Here is a 27,954-nt window from a genome sequence, read left to right as displayed (position 1 = left end):
CAACATGGGGGCGTTCACGTTTCCTCTCATCGTCCTCTCTACCAAAAAATCCCCCCCCCCAAATGTGGCATAAAATGGGTTAAAAAAAAAAAAAGAAGAGAGAGTGAGACAGGGAGAGAGAGAGCGAGAGAGAGAGAGAGAGAGAGAGAGAGAGAAAGAGAGAGAGAGAGAGAGAGCGAGAGAGAGAGAGAGAGAGAGGGAGAGAAAACGAGGAGAAAAAATCTTTCTGCCGGGGGTTCGCCTCCTGCAGGACCCAGAAGTGAACAACAGGCAACCCGGAAGGTTTGAAGTCCGCCTGACTGCAAATCTACACGAAAAGAAGACGAGTGGCGATCGCCCTAAGAATCATCGTGCCGGCTGCGCGCTCATTACAGCAGGTATGTGTGTGGCTTCTAAAAAAAAAAAAAAAAAAAAATCTCTCGTCGACGTCGCCGAGCTTTCATCTCGCTGGATTAGCGTCGTCGTTACGCAAGTCGTGCAAAAACTAAGTTGCCACCCCCCCCCCTAAAAAAAAAAAACGAGCCACCCTGTGAAAAACGTGTATTTATTTCCCCCCCATTACATTACATTGCATCCACTGTGTGCGCACTACGATTGTTGATCCCGCACATCCTCCATGAAAGACGTCGTGTTTGTGGGAGGAAGTGTCATCAGGGCTGTTTTTTTCCCCCACTTCAAGCAGCCGGGATATTTAAAGCTGCAAAATGCGAGTCAACAAGGCGAAAGAGAAAAACAGCCGCCCGACGTGCACGAGGACAAATGCTCGCCTGTGCCCACTCACAATCGTGGACGGCGCCCGCTGCTTATAAAAATAAAAGCGAGGAAGGGGCTGCCATTTTTGTTTCCCTTTTGTCTCATTTTGGGCCAAATGCAGAGCAGACGAGATGGCAGGCTGCAACTAGCCAGCATCACGATGCAACATTGCGGCTTGTTAGGATGGAGCTGCATATTTTCTTTTTATGATGATTATTATTCATATTCATATCAGATAAAGATTACTGCCTGTGTACAAGTCGTCTCGCAATAGTGATAATTATTCTGTATTGCAGATGATGCGTTGAGAATGATGTTGAAAATGATGATGGGTTATACAACAGAAAACCAAAACCAACCAGATACATACCGTGTTTTTCCATTTTTTTTGTTTTGTTTTTTACCTTTTTCTTATTATTTTGGCATTATATATTTATATTTAGCTTTAAAAATTAAAAATAAATGTTTTTATAAATATATATATACACACACACACACACACACATCCATGCATTATCTATACCGCTTACCCTCACAAGGGTCGCGGGTGTGCTGGAGCCTATCCCAGCTGTCTTCGGGCAGTAGGCGGGGGACACCCCGGACTGGTTGCCAGCCAATCGCAGGGCACACAGAGACACTCACAATCACACCTAGGGGCAATTTAGAATGTCCAATCAACTTACCATGCATGTTTTTGTAATGTGGGAGGAAACCGGAGTACCCGAAGAAAACCCATGCAGGGGAGAACATGCAAACTCCACACAGGGAGGCTGGAGCCGGGATCGAATCCACAACCTCTTAACTGTGAGGCGGGCATGCTAACCAGTCGACCACCGTGTGTATATATATATATATATATATATATATATATATATATATATATATTCAACATACTGTTCATATGTAATGTCTTTTTTTATTACAAAACAAATCCTCATGAGATGAAAATTAAAATTTTTAAATTAAAATTCTTAACATTCTTTCTGTAGTAGACAGTTTTTTTATTCACTACAAAAACGCAAAAGGGCCTCAGAACAGTGAGAGAAATATTTCAAATGTGTATTTCAAAAGTTTGTGTGTGTGTGTGTGTATGTGTATGTAATGTACACTTTTATGTAGCCCGTGTAATAATGTTAGAGTTTATGTTATCCAAGTGGTCCCAGAAATGCACACGAATGTGATTGGCTCATATGTTATACAATACAATACAATACAATTTTATTTATATAGCGCATTTCGTAACATGCTGTGCTATGCTGTAGGTGGTATCAGCACGTCGTGTGTTCCTCCTTTAAACCGACTTTATTAACACAAAACAAGAAGCCCTCTTCTCTACTCATCCTGAGTCGCTGAGGCAAACCAATTTATTCACATTTCAGAGATTTAAAGCTGCCCTCTTCTTTCGAAATGCTTCTTTATACTCACGCGTCCGCTCTGCTGCTCACTGTGCACTTCTGAGTGGGATTATACATCTGCGGTCATTCTGCGCATGCGTTAAATGCGTCAAATATTTTTTGACACGATCAATTACAAAATTTAATTACCACCCTATAACGCGGTAAATTTGACAGCACTAATATATATATATACACACATATACATACATACATACATACAAAGCTGAGCATTCCACTTATGTGCCGAACCGGTCCGACTATTCTCCTATGACGGACGCCCATTGTGTAGGCGATAAACGATAAATGGGAAACTTAGCTTTAGCGTAGTCATTTAGCAAATTTTTTCCATCTATGTAATCGTCTATCGTCTATTTTCATGGTGAGGCTTCAATGTCCGCTGCGAGGCTTCCGTTTCCCGTTGGCCGCGGCAGAGGTCCTCATAGGTCCTAAGAGGAGACTCATTTTGTCCGGCCGCGGTGATGCTTCCATGCGGAGAGTTTTTCGGTTCAAATATCGCCCAGAGGTGGTGTGCGTGCTAGTGTTAGTTTGTCGAAGAAGAATTACTATTTGGTCCAGCCGGACAAAAAAGCGGACAGACGGACGGCAGAAGGCGATAAACAGACAGAAGGCGATAAACAGACACATTTCATGTCTAATGCCCAGCTCTGCATACATTAGGGCTGCTTGATTATGAAAATAATATTAATTATGGTTATTTTGGTAGTACTTGAAATCACGATTATTCAAATCATTTATTTTTTGGTACAAAACAAGAAAATGTTTAAATGTAAAAAATGACAAATGTAAGTAAGTTCCTTTTGGATCAAACAAAATGTATAAGATTTAAATAAAAAAGGTGCAAATGTATACATTTAAGCATGATTTTCCTTGTGTAAACAAACAGTGTGTTGGATATGAATGAATATTAATAACCGTTTTTACGATTGTGCCAATTTTGTAAACATAGAGTGTAATAATCTTAATTGTAATTGAATTTCGACTAAAAGCACAGCCCTAGCATGCATACATACATACATACAGTTTCCATATACAGTATACATACGTACAGTATTCGAGGCTGGAAATAAGCGGATGAGCATTGCAATTTGCTGGTCAAAATTAACATTTTGGGCCTCATTAAAACGCACTAAATAGCAATACTTAGAACCACAGATGTGTAAGTTTGTCCCAGTATTTGAACCGCAGAGACTGTCCCAAAAATGCTGGGCTGGACGCACAAGTTAACCTACGTGCGGGTCCTACTGTGACCACACCAGCTAGCTGGCAACGAACTCCGGCTGGCTACTAGCGGAGCTAAACACATGCAGAGTTGCTCCTAGGTTAGTTCATCGCCACCATGGGGACGATTAAGCTTCACTTCTTCAGTATCGTTTTCACGGAAGGACGACGAGTAGTAATTAACAGAATCATGCTAATTGCTAAGCTAACACAAGATTGACTTATAATCGTGAAACACCAGAATTAAGTGCTTTGGGTGACTGAGTGAGTACACTTTTCACAGAAGTCTGACTGGTACTGCATTAAAGTGGATTGTATCCATTTTGAACAGCAAAAAAAAGTGTCCGGAAAGAAAATTACATTGCAGCGTGTGTGGTAAATGGGCCATATAGCGCTTTTCTACCTCAAAGTGCTTCACACTGTACCTCATTTACCTACTGACGACACAGCATCAGGCGCAACTGGGGCTTCAGTATCTTGCTCAAGGATACTTGGACACAGTCACAATGGCCAGGGATCGAACCCACAACTTCTGGGGTGGGATACGACCACTCCACCATGAACAATCCCGCCCCCAGCCGGATGGGTGGCCTTGAAGATAAAATATACATACAGTATATCTTAATATAATGTATTGAATATTCCACTAATGTTGTTTTTAAAATAGAGTCCTGAGTTTTGATTTTTACTTTTGAGATCTGCACAATAAATGTTCTCAAAATTACAAAAAAAGTGCAAAATGTAAAAATGTATTTATTTATTCATTTATTTAAATTGGCTCAATGACCATACAACCCATTCAGAAATACTAAGCTTGATCTGAAACTTACATTTGTGTTTGAAATTGCCCTACTGATAATGTTTCTAGACAAGAAAATAAAATTTGCCGTTAATTGACCAATTAAGTAGGTCAGGCCCTAATAAGATCATTATTAAAAGTAATTTGAACACATTTCTTATTTCAGAAGTGTGTATAAAACTGGCAGCCCTTAGCATTATTCAGTACCCAAGAAGTAGCTCTCATCTTCACAAAGGTTGGTGACTCCTGCTCTATATTGTCCTTAAGGTGTGAATGTGAATATGAGTTCGTTTGCCTATATGTGCCCTGTGGAGACCAGTCCAGGGTGCACCCCACATCTCGGCTTAAATGAGATCAACGAGGATGGGTGTATGGAGTTAGTTTTATCCATCCATCCATTTGCTGTTGTGCTTATCCTCATTAGGGTCACGGGTGAGCCTCAGCCTATCATCCCAGTTGACTTTGGGCAAGAGGCAGACATTCGCAGGGCGAATTGAGCATTAAGACCTGCGGTATGAACATAGCCAAACATTCACACCTTTGAACAATCAAAGTCTTCGATGGACTACTACATGCTTCGATGGACTACTACATGCATTATATACAGATAGATGGATAATAGAGTCTGATGAAAGTGAAAAACAATTGTGATATGTTGACATTTTATGTTTGTTTATATGCTAGTTAGCAGGCTACTTCCTGATGCATAGACAAGAGAATGACATTCATGCTAATTGCACTGTACCATTTGTTGTCTTTTTTTTAACCCAAATTATACATAAATTGGAAGAGTCGACCATAGTAAGCCTCATAGTTTGGTGCGAAGGCTCCCTCTGTTGGTATGTGAAAGAATAACTGCTTAAGTACGGTGCAGTTGTATTTAACTTAAGTTCAACACATTGAGGCTTCATATTGAAGAAATGTTTATTATTGAACATTTATTTAGATACAATATTCATTTATTTTCTGTGCAACACATTCTAATCGAATCATTATGTAATTACCGGTAGCTCCTTCTGGTGTGTCTACATTGGCCACCGGCTATATAATATAGTCATGCAGACACAAACGAAAAATAATAGTGTGTCTTCCACTACTACTGTAAGTCACTCAGGAAGAGGATGTAATATTACTTATTTAGCATAGAGGATAAAGAATATATGCCATCATGCGAAGAAACGTAGTCTGTGACGGGGTGTGGCCATCACACGCTGACAGGGGTGGGGGGGGGTCTGCTCGCGACCGTGATGGTCAGGACCAGCCCGGAAATACACTGGCCGTTCAGGAAAATTTACATATTCCCCCCAAATTCCCGATGGCCACTCTGCCCCTGATGCTGGAACTTGGAGAGCTAAGATTTATTTTTTGGTGGTACTTGGTGTAAAAAAGTATGAGAACCACCGGTGTATGACTCGACTACACTAATGCAGTAGTGAAGTGTATGCCATAAATGTAAAACAATCCAATGAAAAACAGCAATTAAGGTGCGAAGTGAGTGGGCCTGCTTGTGCCGTATGATGACATTTTCTTTCGTAAACTAGTTCCAGTCCTTTCATAACCTCATAATGTGGGGACCGTCGTAACCCGAGGACCCCCTGTACCTCTTGCCCCTGAATTATGCTTGGAGGCAATAAGACTATTCGTTTCCATGGTAGGCTGAGGTTGGCTTTACATGTGGTCCAGATGTGCAGAACCTAATTTTTGCTTGCACAAAAAAAAAAAAACCTTTTTTTTCCACCCTCTGGTTTTTTTTTTTTTTTTTTAGTCTTTTGGAAACATTTCTCATTGCATACTTTGGCACTCTTGGACCATTCCTGCGTGTGTTTGCTTTAGCCGAGGCATAACACTGGGTCGCGTACGCCAGCCAAGAGCAACAAAAAAAACCATTGGTCCTATACTTCCACCCCCCCTTAAATATTTGTCTAATGATGGCAGGCGTGGTGGATCGCTTTCACCTCCTGCAGGCTCCTCTAACTTGCGGGAATTGCGCGACACTGGAAAAATGCTCCACCAACGCTGTGCATTGCTTTTTATATTACACAGAAACATTTTTGAAGTACACTATGTACTGTATTGTCTGTGTAACATCAAGTCAGCCCTTGGTATTTGCAAAATCACAGAATGTACAGTAAATATACTAAGTTTCTCATCCTCCACAATTTTGCAGCCATGCTACTGAGATTAGGTTTTGGTCTAGAGGTAAAAAAAATAGAGGGGGGCGGGGAAATCATAAGTAACCAATATTAATACTGTCCGAGTCAGAATGGTGAAAGATGCTGTCGCTTTAGTCCAATGTTACCGTTCACCCACTCACCCTATAAAAAAATTGCTATGGTGCCTTTGATCTAAGAAGTGGTATGGTCCTTTGAGCCATGTGACTGGGACCGTCCAAAAAAAAGAGCGAAATTAAATACCATATATCCATTCAATATGCGAACTTTATGAAAATAGTCATAATTTATGTATTATGTAATTTTATTTGTATTATTTTAGTTTTGTATTAACTTTTTATTATTTTTTTCTTTTTATTACAAAGATTAGGTTTGCCAGTGGTGCTGCTATTTTTGCCCAATTTTCTGTTTTTGTCCGTGAGCGTTGAGACATGACAAAAGCACCCCTATGGATGAAAAACGGTACATCCCTGTGATCCATGTGACTTGGATTGACTAAAACAAAAGTTGAAAAAAATTGTCAAACACCATATTTCCTTTTTGGTTGTATTCCGATCAGCAGAGTTTTTGTTCATGGAGAACAATAGATGGCAATTTTGGTAGAAAAGACTGTACCATTTGATGTGCTGTGGGGAGGGGGCTGTAAAGGGAACAAACTGAAAAATGTGTATTTTTTCCCCACTGTATGTTAGCAGGCTACTTCCTGGTTCATGGAAGGGGTGGACTGTACCATTTCTTTTCTGATGTGGAGGGGAAGTTGAAAAATTGGAGTTACTAAAATAACCATAATATTTTTCTTACTTTATTTGGCTTTTCGTTTTACCTTTATTCTTTTTTGTATCATTGAATCAATGTACTTATTTTACTTTTCGTTTTATTTTTCTATTCTCATTTTTATTACTAAATTTTGATTTGCGAGTGGTGCGGTCACTTTTTTCTAATTTTCTCTTTTTGTCCTTTAAGACATGATAAGAAAGCAGCCCCCCAAAATTATAAATGGTACTGCTTGTGTGATCCATCTGACTCGGAAAAACAATGAAAATAAATTCTTCCAGCACAAGTTTAATAAAAAATAAAATATAATAAAACATATATGAATGACATTTAGCTGGGTAGGCCTGAACTATTTTGAGGGAAGGTGACCGCTTCCACTGTTTGTTGAAAGTTGATCTTATGGAGGTATTATGAAGAGCATTGAATTATTTAGCAAGTCAAATTGTATCACCATGCTCTTCCCATGCCTTTCAGCCTAGGCTAAAATGAGTTGTTTGGATTATTGAAACCTAAGATTAGGATTGTGAGATATGATGGAAGTGCGTCCTTGCCCCAGAATGAAAAATGGTGCTGGCCCTGTGATCTACCCAACAATGAATGCCGGAACCAGAAAATAAATTCCTCTAATAAAAGTGAAAAACAAGTGAAGCACTGTTTTTTCTGTCTCTATACAGTATTATTTTTCAGGATCTTGGTTCACATAGAGAGACACACAGAACTGTTGGCTACCATTTATTTTATGGTGGAGGAAAAGCTTCCATTATAACTTCAAAGCTTGACCATGTAGAGCTGAGGAATTAAGATGAATGAAACTAAGTTTAGGTTTGCAAGTGGCGCTCTCACTTTTGTCCAATTTTCTCTATCATTTGAGACTAGCGCCAAAAAAAATGATCAATTTTGCCAAAAGGAACTTCAAATCAAAATGTCCAACATTCTTACACTTTCTCTTTGCCTCATAATGAAAAATGGTACAGTCCTGTGATCTTAATGTGGGATTTGCATTATTGCAATCGCTTGTTGATGTGTTTCATTCTTGTCACAATAACCCCAATCACCAATGCTTATTTTGAATGTTAAAAAAAAATACAGTATAATTACCCCAACAAAACTACCGGTATGTTTAGAGTAGTATTTGTTTCACTAACCTTTTTGACTGCTGTGTTCCCCAGTCAGTTGTTGGACATAATGTCTGTGATGCCTGTGTTGACGCTGATAACGCCTTCACAGTGAGCCCCCCATGCTTGTGATTGCATATCTAACAAGCATGGACGCCTCTTCTTACAAATGTCCTTGAGCATTAAGACCTTTTAGGTTCACACCGCAGTTCTTATTGCGCAATTTGGATTTTGGGGGGGGGGGGAAAATCTGATTTTTTTTTTGTGTAAATGTTCATATTATTAAAAAAATCTGATCTGGGTAGCATTTGCCTGCGGTCAATTGTAGATTGTGATGCTACATCGCAGATGGGCGATGTTAAATTGCAGACTCAGTTCAGAAAAAATATTTGAGTGCAGATTGCCAGAGCAGTTCACTATAACAACTACCGGTAAGCATTTTGAACTTGTTTCTTCCCATCTCTTTGAAATCCAGAATGGCTGAACCTCGCTTTAACAGTCCCTATTTTTGGCCCCCGCCACCTGCCATGGCTGTCACTCAGGTGAGTGTTGTTTCAAGTCTGCCCGCCTTTAAAATTTTCCCGAGGAAAAAGATGTGATGTGGTGTTTTTGCATACATCAGTACATAGAAATGTCTGATTATTCATGTAGTGTTACCTGGCAACGTGATCACGGAATTCAGCAGGGAGTCATACAAAAAAAAACAAAAAAAAAAACCTCTATTTTACATTCGGGACTATTTTTAGGAACAGCAACCATGACAAACTCCAAAAAGAAAGATTATTTTTTTGTACAATATCCTACTAAGTCTTCTCCATTGATGGAATGAAGGAGCAGCTGATGGCGGAGAAGATTCGAGCGTCTCATCCGCCCCCTGTCACGCTCCCTTCCCAGCAGCCCTTGCTGTCTCCGGACGGTGGCCAGCACGTGACGTCCAAAGCCCAGCAGCCAGACGTTGTCCTGCACGCCAGCCCCGCCCGGCCAACCTCCAGCTCGCTCACGGGTACTTTGTCACCATTACGTATCCGCCTTTTCACTGTGATGTCACACATACAACAATACAATACTGATAATAATATAAGATATACCGGTACTTTTTAGAGGTGCAACAGTCATTCGAGTCATTGAGAACGAATTGATGATCAAACTATTCCAAAACATTTTTGACACTTAAACCACATTCTAAAGAAATTACAATATCCCATTACTGTTAAACTATTTTTTGAATAGGCCCCCTCATATGGTCCTGGAATGGTCCCTGGTGCTCACTGGAACCCCCTTGGTGATCGCTGGTTTAGGGACTTTAACTTAAAAGTGTCAAAATTCCCACAATTTCAGCTCCTCAACAGTAAATTTTCTCAAATTGTTGTATTCCTCAATGAGAGAAGACTTAGCTTCTATTATATTTAATCGAAGTGAGATTTTTGCAAAAATCTGCTTTTGCTTTGGAAAACAATGGTCAACATTTTCGATTTTTTTTTCTGGCACCAAACTTGTAACTCAGTCATGATCACTTTCTGTTTGTGCATTTTCTGCACTGTCAATTGTCAGCCCGTGCGCCACAAATGCTGACGATGACGTGTTTTCAAGGTCGCATTCTCGGTGACGTCAACTTGAACCTGGATGACAAAGCGGCAATCAAAGCCAGGGGACTGTGGGAGGACTGGCGTCATCTCATCGAGCACCCCGCTCGGGCAAACCACCTCTCAGGTGATGCCACAGTGATCAATGCAAAATTTTTCCATGTGTACAATTATTTTCAAAGTAAAAAAAAAAAAGTATTTTGTTAATTATACAGGCAATTATTAAATTCACATTTTAGCATTATTAACCGTTATACAAGTTGAAAAAGACGTAAAAAAAAAAAAGATGTATAATAAAGGAAAACTATTCACGCTTTGAAAATGCGGAGTCGTCACATATTACATTGGACTGACTTCGCCTCTGCTGTATGCGACGCTGTACATCCAATTTCCCAGTTTCCTCGAATGCAGCATTGTTATCAGTTCATCTCGTCCTTCAGGCGTTTCGCTGGCATCCAGAACAGGAAACCTCAACAACTCTGAGGTCACTTCCCCCGCCACGCCGCCCTCGGGAGCCTCCACACCCCACCTGCTCTCCAGCTTCACCAACCCCCACGGGATGGAGCCCGGAAGAACCAACGGAGGTCTCATGGGTCTCCTCGGGGTGTCCAAGCCCCCGAAGGAAGGACGTCGGAAAATCAAAGCGGAGAACGGCTCCTCGCTCTTGGTGGTGCCATACCCCATTCTGGCGTCCAGCAATGATCAGTCCGCCATCAGCATCACTGCCAAAGAGAAAACGTACAGGTACGGTATCTAGCTATAGAGAGGAGCAGCTCCTGATCCAAAGTATACCACATTATGTGTTTTCAGACAAGAATATACAGAACAGCACATTTTATTTTTTTTTAAAGTTTTTTTCAATTTGTCTTTTATTAAAAATTGAATTTTTTCCCAATGCAAGCAGTCAGTAACACAGCTGAAAATCTGTCCATCTATGAAGGCGAACAGCTCATGATCCAAGGCATACCACATCATGCATTATCAATCTAGCTGTCATGGTCAAAAACATTCCACATCATCTGTTGTTATTCTATCTATCTATCTATCTATCTATCTATCTATCTATCTATCTATCTATCTATCTATCTATCTATCTATCTATCTATCTATCTATCTATCTATCTATCTATCTATCTATCTATCTATCTATCTATCCATCCTAATCTCATTTTATTTTATTTTATTTTATTGTAATCCAAAGAATTCCACATCATGCGTTATTCTCTGTATGTCTATCTATCATGATCCAAAGTACACCGCGTCATGTTATTAATCCGTCAGTCATTCTGTATCCTGTGATCCAAAGGATACCACATCAAGTTACAGTAGCTTTCTGTAGCTACCCTGATGCAATACACACCACATGATGTGTTGTCTACAGTACATGCCAGGATCAAAAGCATACCACACCATGTTATATCTCTGTTGGTCTTTCTGTATCTCTCTAATATGATCCAAAGCATACCACATCATGTTAATTATTTATGTCTTCTTGAATATCTGACCTTTCTACCAAGCCATCATGCGCCAAAGCATACAACAATCATGTATGTGTTGGAATGCAAAGCATACCACATAATCTGTAATGTTTCTCTATAATGATCCAAAGCAAACCACATCACGTATTATCGTCTACGTGCCTTTTCAGTATCAGTACATCGTGATCCAAGACATCATGTGTTACTAATCTATCTACCATGATTCAAATCGTACCACATCATGTCTTATCCAGCAATCATGCTACAAAGCATAGCACACCCCGTGTTATGTGATTATCTGTCTTTTTGGCAGTTCATCATGATCCGAGGCTTACCAGTGCATCAAGTTATCTATTTATCTTCTATCATGTTATGGCTACATGAGCTAATTCATACTGCATAATGTGTTTTATCTACCTTCATCCAAAGCATACCACATCTTGTCCATCTATCTACTGTGATCCAAAGCACACCACATCACGCGTCGTTTGTCTCCCATCCGCAGGTGTAAAGTGTGCCCGCTGACCTTCTTCTCCAAGTCGGACATGCAGATCCACTCGAAGACGCACACGGAGGCCAAGGCGTACAAGTGCCCTCACTGCACCAAGACGTTCGCCAACGCACCGTACCTGGCGCAGCACCTGCGCATCCACCTGGGCCTCAAGCCGTACCGATGCGCCTACTGCGAGAAGTGCTTTCGACAGCTCTCGCACCTGCAGCAGCACACCAGGTCGCATGCTCCCACATGTTTCTCTTTGGCTGAAATATACTTTTATGTATGAAATAGCGCTTCAATGGCATTTACATGTAAAAGAAAAAAAAAAAAAAAACAATCTTGGCATGTTTTGTAGTTCTGTTTCCGTTTTTGTTGTTTACGAATGAATTTTTGCACAGAATCCACACGGGGGATCGTCCGTATAAATGCTTCCAACCCGGATGTGAGAAGGCCTTCACGCAGTTGTCTAATCTGCAGGTAAACTGCCACTACAGCATCACGTTAATTTTTGTTTGATTAATTGCAAGATAAAATAGTGTTGTGTGATTATTATTTTGTATTCCATTTTATTATGACAAAAATAAATATTGTACTTTATTTTTCATTAGAAGATATTATAATAGTTATTGTTTCATTACAGCATATTTTAATTTAATTTACAAGTTCAAGTTTTTTTTTTCATGAACTTTTCTGCTTCATTTCCATTTTTCTTGATAGAAACACATTTTTACTTTTAATCTTATTTTTGGGATTATTTGTTATTTTATTTTGTAATTAAAAAAGTAAAATAGTGTATTGTTATCCATCCATCCATTCGTTATCTAAACTGCTTATCACGATGGTCGCATTGTTTATTTTACTACTGTAAAACTAGACAATTATATTTTTATTTTATCATTCAAAAAACTAGTGATGATGTATGTATACTATTATATACATCACTGATATGATTTATTTTAGTATTGCATTATTAAAAGCAATTAATGTTATTTAGTATGTTTTTTTGGTTTTTTTTTAAATGTATTTGACCATTTAAGGCCAATGAAATATTTTGTGATGTATTGTTTGCAGTCCCACCAGAGGCACCACAACAAAGACAAGGCGTTCAAGTGTTCCAACTGCTTCCGGGCGTACTCGGATGCGGCGTCGCTGCAGATGCACCTTTCCGCCCACGCCATCAAGACGGCTCGGGCCTTCTGCTGCAGCACGTGCGACAGAGCGTACACGTCGGTGAGTGAATGGCTTCATGCTTCAATTTTATTTATTTTTATTTTTTATTTTCTTAAAATTATTTTTCATCCATCCATCCAACAATCCTGTAAAGGAATAGCTCTAATCAAAAGCATACCACATCTTGTGTTTTATAAGTGCGTGCCAACTGCCGCACACTGAAAGCCTGAGAAATTCGCTTTGACGTTTTTACCACATTCCTCTATGTAAACAGTCACCATCCAAAGCATACCACATCATACGCACGTCTTGTATTACAGGAGACCTACCTCATGAAGCATATGTGCAAGCACGCGGCGGCGCAGCATGCCGGGCCTCGGAGAAGCGATGCCCTCCACCACCACCCCCGGACGGATGCCTCGGACCTGAGCGCGGCCGCCATTTTGTCCCGACATCACCTCTCTCTCTCCGTTTAGTATACGACGACGACCATACGACTGATGGACTCGGGTACGACCAAAAACAAAAAACAAAGTGCCAGAGTGTACTAATACCTTTATGAGGAGGTACAATACTACTCTGTATTAACTATAAATATATATATGTATATATATATATATATATATATATATATATATATATATATATATATATATATATATATATATATATATATATATATATATATATATATATATATATATATATATATATATATATATATATATATATATATATATATATATATATATATATATATATATCGTGTATATCGTTATATACACGCATCTGGATTATGTCTAATGAGCACTTTGAGGCCTGGAAAGGACAGACCTATAACATTTATTGTGATGTCACAGATTGTTCTTTTTTATACGCTCCCTAACTTTTTTAATGCTCGTTAAGGTATCTTCTATATATAGTACGCGTCCTACATTTATGTAAATATTATGTGCCGAGTTTTTGTATTGTCGATATTTATTTTTTTTGGCCACATTCCCTCTTGAGATCACTTACGTTTTGATAAGGAAAAAAGAAATGGGTTAAACTCTAAGGCCGACATATTAGGTACACCCGCACAATTTAATACAATCCGATGTAAGAGTTATGCTCACAAAATTCGCCTTTTCACAAACGATAATGATTTTAAGTTTAACAATCTGTTTATTATTGTGGTATCCTCGTATGTCCTAACACAAAAACATCATAGGTTTGACTGTCAACCTCTTTTTAAAGAATAAAACAATAATCACAAGTTTAGCGAGTGGCGAATGATTTTTTTTTCTTATCACAACAGCATTGTTTATTCTGTCAGAGGGTTAGTGGTTTACTTTATTTTAATTCAAATAGAATTGTATATATATTTATACCCATCCATTCATTATCGATACCGCTTATCCTCACAAGGGTCGCGGGGCGTGCTGGAGCCTATCCCAGCTGTCTACGGGCAGTAGGCCGGGGACACCCTGAATTGGTTGCCAGCCAATCGCAGGGCACACAGAGACAAACATCCGCACTCACAATCACACCTAGGGGCAATTTAGAGAGTCCAATCAACTTACCATGCATGTTTTTGGAATGTGGGGGGGAAACCGGAGTACCCGGAGAAAACCCACGCAGGCACGGGGAGAACATGCAAACTCCACACAGAGAGACCGGAGCCAATCAGTCAGTAGTTTTACTTTTTATATTTTTTTTAATTAAATTATTGACTTTAAAAAAAGGTGGAATAATGCCAAAATAAAGTAAATTCATTTAAGTTTTTTATTGTTAAAAAAAAAAAGCTAAAACAAGTAGGTTTACTGTGTTCTAGTCATACTATTAACAGTCATAGCTCCTTTTTGCACTTGTTTGATAATTTCAATGTTATTTGTACATTTTCAGCATCATGATGTCAACTTTCCCTCTCTCGTTAGTAAAGACGTGCTTGCATGTGCGCGTGTGTGTTTTGCCTTGGGTGGGCTGACACTTCCTGCACATTGGCCATCCAAAGTGGGCTGCCGCCTCGGAGCACTTTCAACTTCCTGCCTTCATTCACATCCCTGTGGACTCGTGCCAGGCTGTCGTGGAAGACTTCATTTCTCCTCAGTACAAACTGCATTAATACTTCTTTAAAAGAGGGAGGGGAGTGGAGGGGGTACGGATTGGGCCAATCTAGGGGAATTTGATTTTGCTCCAAACCACAGTTATGAGGGGGAGGGCCACTAGGAGGCGAGGGAGGAGGGGGGCCGGGGGTGAAGCTTAGAGGAAATGGGTGTAGAGTACTCCTATGCCGCTACACATTCCGACTCTTCTCGAAAAGAGCACAGAAAGAGGATAACATCGCCTCTTGGGACAAAACTCCAAAGCATCCAGGCAAACTGGTAAGAATGCATGATGCAAGAATGATGATTTTTCTATTCATCCAGGAAACTAATTTGTACATATTCAGAATGACTATGTGATTGCACTGTCAGGACCTTTTCAATGAATTCAATGCACTGGATAGTAGAACGTAAGCAAGCGCAAGCCGCTACCTATGGTGATGAAATCAGAGGGCGAGACTGCTGAGAAGAACCTAGACTGTCTCAGTCCATTCATTGAAACATGAATAATAATGTCTAGAGCGCGGTCAAATGCCTTTGGTGTTCTCATCAGAATCTCAGCCATCATGAAAATGTAGCATAATTATGAAACTGAGATCTAATTATAGGTGGCTGTACATTTGTAGTTTTGCACACATACCTGCACAATGATGTCTCTTGAAATGTGTTTCTGTCATTTTATTTAAAAAAAAATTAATGGATGTGCATGATTTGGGCATGTGCCACACAAAAACTGCTAACTACAGTGTGTGAAATTTGTGTTTAAATGTTTCAAAATCCATTTTAATATGATTCTACCGCACACAAGTTCAAGCAAATCATTTTGATCTTGTAAATTATACTTTCAAAATCAAATTGAACATTTTGCACGTGTTCCTGAAGTTGCTGTCCACTATGTCATTATGGGACAACTGGGACAAGAAGCCCTCTAATGTTTTCAATGACATTATGACCAGCGTTTTGTCTATCTCCAATGGAGGCTGAAACAGTTGTTGGGGGGGGGGGGGGGGCGCGAATAAGACAAAATGTTGCTGCTCATGCTCAAGTAAAAAAATTTTTTTAAAAAAGGGACTATGTGGGTTGTGATGTCATGGAGAGCAAAAGTGAAAGATGAGAGAGTAGGGGGAAGCGTGTTCGTGATCGCTCTAATCGATAAAAGATGTTCAGGGGAGGGAGTCACGAGATCGAGGCTCTTTTATGGGAGTCCACCCCTCATATTTGAGACATTTGATGAGGAAGCTGAGCTGTGATTCATAACCGGGGCCACTTGCGACACTTCCTCGTGGGCAGGCAGCGCCCAATATGTATTCTTGCTTTCATTATAGCAACCTCAGCCATGGTGTTCCTGCTCATATCCTTGACGGGGCTGCATCTTGTCACCCTATCCTTGCTCCTTGTGGCTACCCTGGAGAAGGTGAGTGGCACTTTTTTTTCCAGAAGATGGCGCTATAAAGCCATATACAATACTCCCTACAAATTAATGTAAAAGCGATTCACCTGTTCCACCTCTCTGAAACCTTTAGTAGCTGTTTAAAGTAACATTTTGACAGTTTAAATTTCATGGGGGGGAAAAAATGAGTTAATACAACTCATAATACAACTAAGTAAAAATAAAATCCCCCTGGATAATAAAATTAAAGTCAAATAAGGTCAAACTGCTCACCTGATTCCCACTATACAGATAATACTTTAAGGAAGACTAAAACTAGGAAGAAAAGACTAACTAAGAAAACAAAGATAATGCTAAATAGGCAGCACGGTGGACGACTACTTAGCACATCCGCATACAATTCAGAGGTCAGGGTTTGAATCCGGGCTCAGGTCTTTCAGTGTAGAGTTTGCATGTTCTCCCCAATGCTTGTGTCGGTTATCTTCAAGTACTGTACTCTGTTTTCGTGTCTCATTTACAAATCTTGCATGATAGGCATGAATGTGGGTGTGATGTGAATGATTCTTTGTCTATAGAGTATGTGCCCTCTGGCGACCAGTCCACGGTGTATAGTGTGTCATTTGCAAACGTTTCCTTCAAAAAGAATGAATCTTTGTGAATGAGCGTACGGATCACTTCCTGAAGTGATTTGTCCTTCAGCCCTGAGCAACTGTGAAGTCGTTTTCAATCGACGGCAAGTGGCAAAATACTCACTCCCTGAGATGGATAAAAATTGGTGGATTTTGCTGCTGAATTCTTATTCCACCAACGAAATATTAATCAGGATTCAGTGTTTAGACTGAGTAGGCCGCATAGAACATATATTGTAAACAAAATGTTTGACTCGACATCCCCTTTAAGTGACATTTTAACGTTCCAAACTGTCCTTAAAGTGTAAGAAAGAGTTAACAACTGTATAATTAAACTTAAAGAAAAAAACTGAAATAAAGTAATACTATTCGCCAGGCTCTAATTGTTATTTGTAGAGGAAGTTTTAAGTGCGAGCCTGTGTCTTTTGGTATCCCCCAGGGTTCCACTGTCAGTCCAGTGACAGTCCAGCTTTTCAGCCTTGACATAATCTCCTCTTTTACATAGGATGAAATGAAAAGCTGAGAGGGAAATAAAAAAAACTTCCTTCAGTTAAATGACGACACAATTTAAGTCATTGTCTTCGACATTGGGCAGTGCAAGCCTCTGTCTTTTTGTGTCCCTCAGCGTTCCATTCTAAGATTTGTGCTTTTCTGCCTTTACGTGCTCCCCTCCTAGGAAACGTAACCACCCACCCAAATTATATTTATATATTATATTTGATTTCTATGCAGATGACACCCAACTGTACATCCGACTTGAATCCAGAAACCCCATGCAACTTCTTTTTTAGACAGGAAGAAATTAAAATCTGAAAGGCAAATAACTTCCTTCAGCTAAATGACAACACAACTGAAGTCATTGTCTTTGCCCAGTGTGAGCTGTACTCTCTAAATAGCCTTTACCTACTTTGTGTGTGTGTGTGTGTGCGTGCGTGTGTGGGTGTGTGTGCGTGTGTGTGTGTGTGTGTGTGTAGTCCTGGTGGGTCTGGGACAATTCAGAAATCAGCGACCTGTGGTACAACTGTTTCCATGATAATGCCACAGATACGTGGCTGTGCGCCGCCACCACTGAGAGTGGTAAATGATCACTTACATTTCTGCACGATCCCATGATGTCCCCAGAGCTTTAGGTTTAAAAACCGTTGGGTCTTCACTTATTCCAGACTGGCTGCAGTCGGTGCAGGGGCTCATGGTTCTGTCCGTGGTCTTCTCGTCCATCTCCCTGCTGGTGTTTGCGGCTCAGCTCTTCACCATGTCCAAAGGAGGGCTCTTCTATTTGACGGGACTCTGTCAGGCTTTTGCAGGTAATTAAAAAAAAAAGACTATGTGTGTTATTTTTTTCAGTTTAAGATGATTTTAGTTTATGATTCTGGGAAGAAGAATTCATAGTGTGGAAGAAATAATTAGCATTATTTTTGTTTAAAACTTTGATTTCTGAATTTAATTTAATGTGCTTACATTTTTTGTTATTTATTTTATTTTATCTTATCTGTAGCTTATTATTCTTTGACAGAGTTCATAGTGTGGTTGAAATAAATTTTCCAACAGTATTTAACTTTTCTTCTTTCAAACTGAAATTGTGTAAATCTATACAGAAAGTTTTTGATTTTCTAGTGCTCATTCATTTAATTCAATTTGATTCATCTGATTCTTTCCCATTTTATTTATTCTTTTAAAATAATTTATGACAAATCTTTATGCTGTGGTGGACATCATTTTCTCGACAGTACTTAATTTTTAAAACATTCTTAATCTTCATTTTCTTTATTATTTTGTGTTAAAAAGCCAGTTGAAGAAGTAGGTTAATTTTCATTTTTCAATTTTTATATTTACAACAACTTTTCCTGTAACTCTTGCAGGCTTCACCGACTTCGCGGCGTGCCTCATCTTTACTTTTCACAGGAAGGAGATCCTTCATGACTCCAGAGATCTCGGCAAAGGTCGCTTCGGTTATTGCTTCATCCTGGCATGGCTGTGCGTCCCCCTCTTGCTGGTCAGTGGCATCCTGTATGGACACCTGCGAAAGAAGGAATGAAAACACACTATTTAACGTTTGTGGAAATCAAAAGGACTGTACGGGCCATGTTGTTGTATCCTGTAAAAATGTCTAAACATATCAACAAAAGTGCAAGAAGTGCGTACCTGAAAGAAAACACCAGTACATCTATTGCTGTATCTTGCGTTTGAATGATGAGAGTAACTTACTGCAGAGTGTATTCTTTGAATTAAAAAAAAAAAAAAATCACCATAAAAGTTTCAAACATGAAAAATGTTATTTCATTTCCCAATGTAATATTACAAAGGAGTACTACGTACACAATGGAAATAAACAAAATAGTCGTTGTACAAAAGGATATATTTTTTAATTGTTTTATTTTCGAAGGTTAATATTTTTTTTAGGAAACAATAGTTTTATTTTTATCCCTATGTATATATAAATATATATATATATATATATATATATATATATATATATATATATATATATATATATATATATATATATATATATATATATATATATATATATATATGTCTCATTAAACTTCAACTTTTCTCTCTTGCAATATCTTTTTTTTTGGTGGAAAAAAATCCTGTAACTCAGGACTTCAAAACTTCATTTGAAAATATACTTTATTTCTCAAAGAATTCCTTCAAAGAAGTATAACTTTATTCTTGTAAGATCGTGCCTTCAACCTCATAATATTTATTTTCCTTTCCAGTGTGCCCCTAATACTGTTTTGTATAACAGCCTAGTGGGCAGCTTGTGTGACTTGGAGTCAAAATAACACTATGACAGAAAATTCCTAATTACATTTGATTTTTTTTTATTACACTCCTTAAAGTTATTATTGTATCCTACTATCCTTGTAAGTTACAATTTTCTCCAATAAAAATGTTCTCATATAGTTTACAGCCTTTACTTGTAATCTTATGATTTCTTTTCAATACGGGTCTAAAAGACCTTCTAGAATCACTCAGCCAGTGGTTTATTTTTTATTCCCAATCCGCTCATGCTTGCTTGCGACTCACCAGACGTCAATATATTAACATTGTTGTAAAGTAAGACTTGGATGGGTTTGCTGACGTCAGGTAAGTAGGCTGAGAGCTGCTTGACTTAGGGGTGTGTCTGCCCTTTGTGGGTCACCTTTCAACATGTTGCTAAATAAATACGTTGTGTCAACAACAATTTTCTCTGGCATAGCAGCAGGAATTCAGAAATGGACAGGAAGAGAATTTCTGAGGCAATATCAAGAAAATGATTCTGCAAAGCAGAAGTGTGTAGCGAGTCTAGATTGACAAAGCTCCCAGACAAGCTGGGCCAGTCCAAAAAGACTGGTGTATTAAAAGGATATCTCTTTAAGAAAGTCTATTTGAGGACACAGTATTTCTCTATCAGACAAATGCACACGAGGCATGCAGACGATGAAACTACAACTAATCTAAACTATCTAACTAAATCTAACTAAACTATAACTTTGAACCATAAATTGTTCCTGAGTGAAAGTCAGCGCAGGGATCCGACAATGTAGCTGAGTGCAAACGTCGAAGATATCTGTCAGCAGCACAGAATTTATGGAATCTGACTACAATGTCGCCCACAAGGAGTGGAAGGTTGACTGAGATGACAGGTATGGGTGGAACGAGTCAAGCGAGAACCACAGAGTCACACAAGCTCCACCGGAGGTGAGATTGACAAAACGACAACGGCGGAAAAATGCACCGACTGTGTGAGTCGCCTCTATACATAGCTTTCTGTTTAAAGTCAAAATGAGCTGTGGAAGACGCCTGCATACAAACACAATTCACGGGACTTCCTCTTCGCAGTCATCATCGGATGCCTTTCCTGTCAACCATTTGGTCGTCCAGACCAGCACCTCATTGGACTCATGGCTGACATAAGACGGGATCAGTAGTTGAAGAAACTTAGTATTTTATCACAGAGGCTGCAGCCATGCCGGGCTCACAGGAGGCCAGTCTGGACGAGAATGCTGTGTTCCTGCCGATTACGCCATCCTCCCCGGAGTTCCTCTACTCGGAGCTAGAGCGCCATTCGATGGAAAAACTCCTGTGTGAAGGTCCCAAAGCCTTCTACAACTCTGTCGGCGCAGAACTCTTCGGCTCCTTCCTGTCTCCCGATGAGGTGGGCGAGATAACCAGCTGGGTTCAGGACTTTCACTTTACCCCCCTGCAAAAAGAGGAGAATGGAGGGAAATTCAATCCGGATGCGGCGGACCTCACGTCCTCTTACTTCCCGTCTTACTCTGATGTGCCTGCTCCGGGTTTGGAGCTGGGCTGGCCAGAGGCGCCTTGGGTGCGAATGGAAAACGTTGCAGTCTACACGAATCCCCCCGCCGAGGGAGAACCTCCCATCAGAGAGGTCATCCGACGGCATCTGCAGAACGCCAGCCAAGTATGCCTACTTTATATGGACTTTAATTGTATCATTCAGCACGGGTAGAGCTGTTTTCAAGGCAATGTCTGGTTTTACGCTGCAGGTACTTGCCATCGTGACTGACCGGCTGACAGACAGCACTATCATTGGGGATTTACATGACACAGCCTCCAGGGGTGTCCCGGTTTACATCATCCTCAACCAAAGAACTGTTGAGGAGAAGTACACACTCCAAAGGCTGGGACATCCGGTGAGTGGGGCTCGAAACATTGCAGAAGCACAAAAAGATTACCTGAGAAATGCTGAAAGTGGTCCAAACCACTTTGGTTTGGAAAAAACTTGACATACTGCATTGTGTGCTTGAGGTATGATGCATCGCATGCCTAAGTAATCACGGTAACGGCAGCAACATATTGCAGTTCGACTGGTTGCACAGCATTCAGTACAGTCTTCTTGTAACTGTAGCAGAATCCCCAGAAAATGCTCTTGATGCGAGGACAAAAAAACGCAACGATGATTGGAATGATACCAACATCGTGTTTGTGTGAATGTATAGAAATGTAGTAACAAATATGACATTTCGCTATTTCATTGGCATCGAGATTGTCAGGGAGTTGGTACAACCAGTTGTCACGCCTTGACTTGTAATTAAATTGATTGTATGGTGTAACTGTTAATTACGTCACAAAGTGGTCTGATGTCATACTAGCCAATAATCTAATTCCAACAACCAGTCCTAAAGTCAGAGGGTTCATTGTGTCCTAGCTGTATGTTCCAACGTGCCTGGCATGCATTCAAGGCTTAGACTGATCAGAGTCTTACAATGGTCATGGGTTACAGGACTCCAGTATTCTATGGATCCATCTATCCATGCAGTATTCCATGTCACCAGGACATATTTTCCTCTGTTTGCATGGTGGATTGTATCTGGAACCATACTTTCCTAAGGTCACGTGTTCCCAATGTCTCATATTCCAAGAATTCAATTTTGACAGGGCTCGATTATCCTTGGGACCCGTAATATCAAGTGACAGAATTCCCAGGAATTCATGTTTCCTGGGTTACATGTTCCCAGGTTTGAATGCATGGATCTAAGACCTAGACAGGACAGGGTCCAACTCACTAATCTGTGTACTGTACTCAAAAACCTGTATCTCATGTACCATATCTGGAGGGTTCCAGAACCCTTTTTTCCAATGACCAACTGTCTCCAATGTCTCATACTCCAAGTGTTCTATTGTACTTGGATCTGAAGTTTCTGAATTTCAAGGGTTCCATGTGTCCGACGCCACATGTTTCATGACATCAGTACAGCACACACCAATATTTTCAAGGTCTTACTTATTTCTAATGGACACTGAGTACCATGTCTCCCATATTGGTAGGGCCCCTATATTCTCAGAGATGTCAATTATTCTGTTTTCCTTTGATTCTATGTTCCAAGTGTCTCATATTCCAATGAATCTATACTGCCAAACTCCAAAATTCAAAGGATCTTTTGTTCCCATGGTGCTATTTTCTTTGGGTCCAGTGATTCCAGGATTTCATCCTCCAAAGTGTCTTGTTTTCCTCAGGCCCGACAGACGAAACAAAATGAAAACTATTAGTTTTGCCAGCTAGCGCCTTGCATGCGCATGAGCGGTGAGGCCTGCAATAGGCCTTTGACTGGCTGCCCTGTATGTCCAACAAGCGACAAATTTCACAACGGATGATAGGAGGGAGTCTACTTTTTTATTTTAACTCATTCACTGCCGTTGACAGGCAGCTATATAAATAGCATAAAACTGTGAGACTGGCAGTGATTGAGTTGTTGCCATGCGATCGACCGACACCCCTTTTGAGAGCTACTGGTCGATCGAAAATGGGCACCCCTGCCCAGCAGCGGTCTATATATATATATATGACTATAGGCAAAAGGTAGCCCACACCCAGGATTGCAATCGCAGGGCACATACTGTAAAGAAGGGACAGACAACCATTCACACTAACTTCCCCACCTGCAATCACTGAATGGAAATTGATCCTACATTGGTTGCAGGAAAGTCAGCTGTGTGTACTACTAAATTACAGCCACCTACCAATGTCCCTAATATTATGTTTCACCTTTAATCGCAGAACATTCAGGTTCGTGTTCTTGGAGGTAAAAGCTTCTGTTCGAGGAAGGGAAAGATGATGGTTGGGGAGTTGAAAGACAAATTCATTCTGGTGGATTTGGAGACAGTAATTCATGGTAGCTACAGGTAAACATTCATATCACAAAGGGCTCTTGTTATGGTAGATGATGATGTTATAACAGGTTGTCTCGATCCTCGACAGCCTCACATGGACTGATGCTCACTTACACCGGCATCTCATCACTGTTGTCACCGGCTCAGCTGTGGACAGCTTCGACAAAGAGTTCCGGACCCTTTTTGCGGTGTCCGCCCCGGTTCCCAACCTGTGCGAGTACGCTGTTCCCCACGTGGAAATGACTAAGCAGCAAAAAGACTTCAAAGACCCTAGCCCTCCAAGACACTTCCACATGAAACAAGAGATCCTCAACCCTCCTTCACCGCCGATGGACATCCACCTGGACTGGGAGGCAATGGGCGTCATTCCCAGAGGAAGCTTAACGTTTAGTCCTTTTGAAGAAGAGGGAATTATGGAAAAGGAAACAGCTTTGCGGACTGATTTGCAGTTTGATGAAAACACACATGTTTTGGATACTTTTACTCAGAATGGATACAAGCCAATGACTACAAGAAGGTATGAACTCTGTAGATGAGATGTTAATGTTTATTTTTCATAACCTCAAAAGCTACAGTGCAAAAGTCTTGGGTCACCAATAACTTTGTTGTCATCCTTTTTCTTTTTTTTTTACTGTAGTCATTTTCACAAACAGTAAATTGTACATTTGCGGGATTATTAAAAAAAAACCCTGCTAAACTGAACCCTAACCCAACCCCAACTATAACCCAATACATAACTATGTATAATACTAACAACCTAACCATAATCCTTACCCAAATCTTAACCCAGGGGTCAGCAACATGGTGCCCCCAGACCCCCAGGTACTTTGTGATGTCCTCAGTTATAGAAGTAATGATTTGGAAACTTGCCGAGATTTATCAAAAGAGTGTTGCATATTGATATTTGTGTTCACTACTTTGGTCAGTCATTGTTGATAATTATTGTAGAAGATCATTAATATGATCAGTGTTTTTACATAGATAAACATAATTAATTAATCATAAAAGTAATTTGAGCAAGTTTATTTCATAAGTGTGTATCAAACTGGTAGCCCTTCGCATTAATCAGATCTCAGTTTGAAAAAGGTAGACAACCCTTGCCCTAACCTAATCTCTAACTTTAGCAAACACAAACCGTAACCCCAACCCCAACCACATCCCTATCCGTAACTCTAACCCTAACCCTAAACCCAACCCAATACGCATAAATTATGAGCCCAACGAGTACTCATTCAACTGTTTGACCTCACTATGGAAGGAATAGTCCAGCCCTCACCATAGAATTATTATTGTCCCCATTAGTCTATTCGTCATCCTTCACGAACCGGGAAGTAGACTGCTCCTTTTGGTAACATTAGAGCCTTTGCAGAGATCTACACGTTTATGAGTGGCATTCGTACCATACATTATCATTATACTGTAGAATTGCTAAAACACCTCATATTAAGGTGGCCTTAGACTTTTGCAGAGTACTGAATAACTAAAATCAAACTTTTTTTTGTGTACTCACTATGATCGATGATTGTGACATATAAATGTGTGACACAAGTCTTGACCTATGCTTTTTTTTGTACCTACTAGGGTATGGGACAGCCCTGCAATGACAAACAATATGCCGGACAACGCAACAATTTCCAAGTGAGCTTTATAAGGGAAAAGTCTGAAACATTATTTTTTTATATAAAAATGAGCTTTTCTCCTCGTATTTCAATGTTAAAAGACAACAAAATATGTTCCCCAAAAGTGCAGAATAGGGGGAAAATAGTGGGGGCGGGGGCATGCTGTTTTAACTGAAATCAGTATATACGGCAAAATAATGTTACTCCCTTCATTTCCAGTTGGGCAGAACATCAGAAAGAACAAGCCGCAAGCCGGCAGTTCTCCAAAGAGAAGAGATACAACACGGACGACAGAGCATTTTCAGCATGGCGTCACAACATAGACAGCGACTTGAGGCAAAATGAGTTTTTATTTTCCCCAATGAGGGAAACGCGACGTGCAAGGCCGGATCCCAGTGTGAGAGAGGAAAGCGGCTTGGATGACATCAGCTCCAGCATAGAAAACATAGCCGCCTCAAGAGTAAGCCAATACTAAGCAAATTTTACAAATTGTGCATCAGTGACCAAAATGGGTCACAGGCCAGTTTTTATTGGGTGACTGATTAATTCTCATTGATGATCAATCAGGCGCACAATTTTTAAATTTTTTAACCTTTTTTCATTTTTCTACAGTACATGAAAATGTTAGGGCAATAGATGAAAGTTAAGCAGGGCAACTCTCTGAGCTGCATACCATACATTGGCAGTGTAAGGCCTTCTTGGAATTGTTGTGTTCATTATTACCCATCCAACAAATGAGTCACTTTTGGGGGGTCTTAAACATGTCGAAAAACTCACAAATGTTTGCATTTTTATGGGTCTCCAACTGAAAAATCACCCAGAGGTGCTGCCTGAAAAATGTGACAGAATTGGTCAGTTTCTCAGGCTGACCAAAAAGTTGGTAGACTATCGTAACAGGATATGGTTTTAAAGTTTCAAGTACAACATGGGAATTTAACAATGAGTCAGCCATTTTGGTTTGAAGCAAACAATTTTGGCAAATTCCAGGGTTCATACTTTGGTGAACTCCTACTGGGGAAATGAATTGGAAGCTGGTACACTATAAAGTTACCGATGCCAAATTGCCAAGATTTTTTTAACTACTTCATCTGTAGTGGGTGGAGCAAGTCATCAAATCTGATGATCAATTTGAGGAGTCACCATGAAAAAGGGGGTGCAAGAAATTCCTTTACTTTAATCTCTAATAAACTAGCCTGCGTTTTTGATAACCACAGGTTTGATAGGGCACCAATGATTTGCCTCCTAAAAGTTTTTAGTTTCAAATTTTGAGATTTATTTGAATGTTTCTGCTTGTAGAAGCCCTTAATCTTAAGGGTACCACAGTCAGAGAGCTTCAACACGTTGAGTGACCTCATGAAGAGGATCTCACCCCAGAAAAACAAGACGGAACTTTTCAAGAGAGGCTCCAGGGTCAACATGTCCGAGATGACCCAGTCCATGATGGACCTCCGCGAGGATGCACCCAGCGCTGACTCAAAACCAGATGAGAGAAGATTCTCCGTACCGAGGCTCAGTTCCAATGTAAGACCTTGCTGCTACATTCAATTGAATTGCTTATCATGTGCCCCCCTGATTAAAAAACATGTTTTTAATGTCCAGTGTTATGAGTCGGATCAAATGACACCGGGCTTAATCCTGATGCAGAGGAGGAATGATGTGATCAAGTCAGCCCTACAAAGAATTTCACACACCCCTAAGCCCAGACCTCGGAGCTTCGCCCTGGATTTGAGCTGGAAGCCTCTAAGGGAAAGAAAAGGGGAAGAGGAATGAGCTGCGCAGTATAACAAAGCTCTATCTGTCTTGAAAGGAGCTAGAAAACCTCTGTTACCTCTGTAGTATTAAACACCCGAACAAGAAAAAAAAGGCTGACTCAAATAAAAAAATGTACCACGGTTATTTTTGTGGACGAGTGTTTAGCACGTCTCCCTCACAATTGTGAGGTTTGGAATTGGAATCTCAGCTTCGGCCTTTGCGTTGAAGTGTTTATGTTCTCCCTGTGCTTGTGTCATTTTTTCCCTGGCCTCCTGCCACATTCCCAAAACATGTATGTTAGGTTAATTGAAGACTCTAAATTGTGCACAGGTGCGAATGTGGAAAAGTTGTTTACCTGCATGTGCCCTGTGATTGGCAGGCGACCAGTTCAGGTTGTACCCGGCCTCTGCCACTCAAAGAGTGGGATAGGCTCCAGCGCACCTGTTACTCAAATGAGGACAAGTGCTATATTTTTCTTGTATTAATTGTAACATGTCAAATGTTGTCATTCTGTTTTTATCTATGTTGCTATTTTAACTATGTGAAGTTCGTGAGTCCTCTTTGTCTACAATGCTATCTAAATAAAGTGTCCTCTACTCACTGTAGATGTAGTTTACAGCAGCACTGCGTATTTGTGTTTAGCATGTCTGACTCACAGTCAAGAGGTTAAACCCTCAGCTCTCATTTTCTCCGGGTAGCCTACTACAGCTTCCTCCCACATTCCAAAAACATGAGTGTTAGGGTCATTGAAGAACGTAAATTGTTCAAAGGTATGTGTGAAAGATTGCCTATATGCGCTGTCTGTGAATTCATAGTTGGTGAGGAATCCAGAGTGTACACATGCTTTGACGTTCTCTTGCCCAACTGTTGGCAGCGCTGTA

The 27,954-nt window shown here is 40.1% G+C and overlaps 3 protein-coding genes and 1 long non-coding RNA gene across 9 annotated transcripts; 3 read left to right on the top strand and 1 right to left on the bottom strand.

Moving 5' to 3' along the window:
- Nucleotides 1–196: 196 nt before the first annotated feature.
- znf362a (zinc finger protein 362a) lies at nt 197–13,604 on the top strand. 4 transcript variants are annotated; one of them, XM_086040397.1, is made up of 9 exons: nt 197–377; nt 8,724–8,790; nt 9,143–9,251; nt 9,839–9,958; nt 10,272–10,575; nt 11,815–12,039; nt 12,204–12,282; nt 12,877–13,035; nt 13,296–13,604. In XM_086040397.1, exons 2-9 carry the CDS (start codon nt 8,725–8,727, stop codon nt 13,449–13,451), a joined length of 1,218 nt encoding a protein of 405 aa, XP_085896523.1. In that variant the 5' UTR covers nt 197–377; nt 8,724; the 3' UTR covers nt 13,452–13,604. The 4 variants fall into 4 exon arrangements, with proteins under 4 accessions (XP_085896523.1, XP_085896522.1, XP_085896521.1 ...); XM_086040396.1 differs by having other exon boundaries at nt 9,057–9,251; XM_086040395.1 differs by having other exon boundaries at nt 198–377; nt 9,086–9,251.
- A 1,621-nt stretch (nt 13,605–15,225) lies between these two features.
- On the top strand, nt 15,226–19,482 carry emp3a (epithelial membrane protein 3a (MAM blood group)). 2 transcript variants are annotated; one of them, XM_086041327.1, is made up of 5 exons: nt 15,237–15,338; nt 16,385–16,473; nt 18,053–18,155; nt 18,242–18,382; nt 18,938–19,482. In XM_086041327.1, the coding sequence occupies exons 2-5, from the start codon at nt 16,396–16,398 to the stop codon at nt 19,111–19,113; spliced, it is 498 nt and encodes a 165-aa protein (XP_085897453.1). In that variant the 5' UTR covers nt 15,237–15,338; nt 16,385–16,395; the 3' UTR covers nt 19,114–19,482. The 2 variants fall into 2 exon arrangements, with proteins under 2 accessions (XP_085897452.1, XP_085897453.1); XM_086041326.1 differs by lacking the exon at nt 18,053–18,155 and having other exon boundaries at nt 15,226–15,338.
- LOC147141906 (uncharacterized) lies at nt 18,815–21,788 on the bottom strand. Its single transcript, XR_015088179.1, has 3 exons — nt 21,343–21,788; nt 20,876–21,267; nt 18,815–19,095 (listed from the first exon to the last, which is right to left on the bottom strand). It is a non-coding gene; the product is annotated as an uncharacterized LOC147141906 (long non-coding RNA).
- On the top strand, nt 20,302–27,694 carry sack1e (scaffolding CK1 anchoring protein E). Of its 2 annotated transcripts, none has more exons than XM_086041324.1 (9): nt 20,302–20,765; nt 20,907–21,492; nt 21,578–21,724; nt 23,590–23,714; nt 23,791–24,219; nt 25,284–25,340; nt 25,541–25,781; nt 26,618–26,842; nt 26,921–27,694. In XM_086041324.1, the coding sequence occupies exons 2-9, from the start codon at nt 21,034–21,036 to the stop codon at nt 27,089–27,091; spliced, it is 1,854 nt and encodes a 617-aa protein (XP_085897450.1). In that variant the 5' UTR covers nt 20,302–20,765; nt 20,907–21,033; the 3' UTR covers nt 27,092–27,694. The 2 variants fall into 2 exon arrangements, with proteins under 2 accessions (XP_085897450.1, XP_085897449.1); XM_086041323.1 differs by having other exon boundaries at nt 20,302–20,809.
- Nucleotides 27,695–27,954: the final 260 nt, after the last annotated feature.

This window comes from Filicampus tigris, chromosome 9 (assembly GCF_054856515.1).
Source record: "Filicampus tigris isolate MCC_2025a chromosome 9, RoL_Ftig_1.0, whole genome shotgun sequence".
Taxonomy (NCBI): Eukaryota; Metazoa; Chordata; class Actinopteri; order Syngnathiformes; family Syngnathidae; genus Filicampus; species Filicampus tigris.
The sequence above is the reverse complement of the archived record's forward strand: the minus strand, read 5'-3'. Positions and strand labels throughout refer to the sequence as shown.

What these genes read in the sequence shown, in the direction of transcription:
- znf362a (XM_086040394.1), top strand. Translation starts at nt 8,725, where the DNA reads ATGGCTGAACCTCGCTTTAACAGTCCCTATTTTTGGCCCCCGCCACCT. An exon ending in CTGCCATGGCTGTCACTCAG is followed by an intron (nt 8,791 to 9,079) that starts GTGAGTGTTGTT and finishes GATGGAATGAAG; the next exon opens with GAGCAGCTGATGGCGGAGAA. An exon ending in TCGGGCAAACCACCTCTCAG is followed by an intron (nt 9,959 to 10,271) that starts GTGATGCCACAG and finishes CTCGTCCTTCAG; the next exon opens with GCGTTTCGCTGGCATCCAGA.
- emp3a (XM_086041326.1), top strand. Translation starts at nt 15,226, where the DNA reads ATGGGTGTAGAGTACTCCTATGCCGCTACACATTCCGACTCTTCTCGA. An exon ending in CAAAGCATCCAGGCAAACTG is followed by an intron (nt 15,339 to 16,384) that starts GTAAGAATGCAT and finishes CTTTCATTATAG; the next exon opens with CAACCTCAGCCATGGTGTTC. An exon ending in TTGTGGCTACCCTGGAGAAG is followed by an intron (nt 16,474 to 18,241) that starts GTGAGTGGCACT and finishes CACTTATTCCAG; the next exon opens with ACTGGCTGCAGTCGGTGCAG.
- sack1e (XM_086041324.1), top strand. Translation starts at nt 21,034, where the DNA reads ATGCCGGGCTCACAGGAGGCCAGTCTGGACGAGAATGCTGTGTTCCTG. An exon ending in ATCTGCAGAACGCCAGCCAA is followed by an intron (nt 21,493 to 21,577) that starts GTATGCCTACTT and finishes TTTACGCTGCAG; the next exon opens with GTACTTGCCATCGTGACTGA. An exon ending in TACCGAGGCTCAGTTCCAAT is followed by an intron (nt 26,843 to 26,920) that starts GTAAGACCTTGC and finishes TTTAATGTCCAG; the next exon opens with TGTTATGAGTCGGATCAAAT.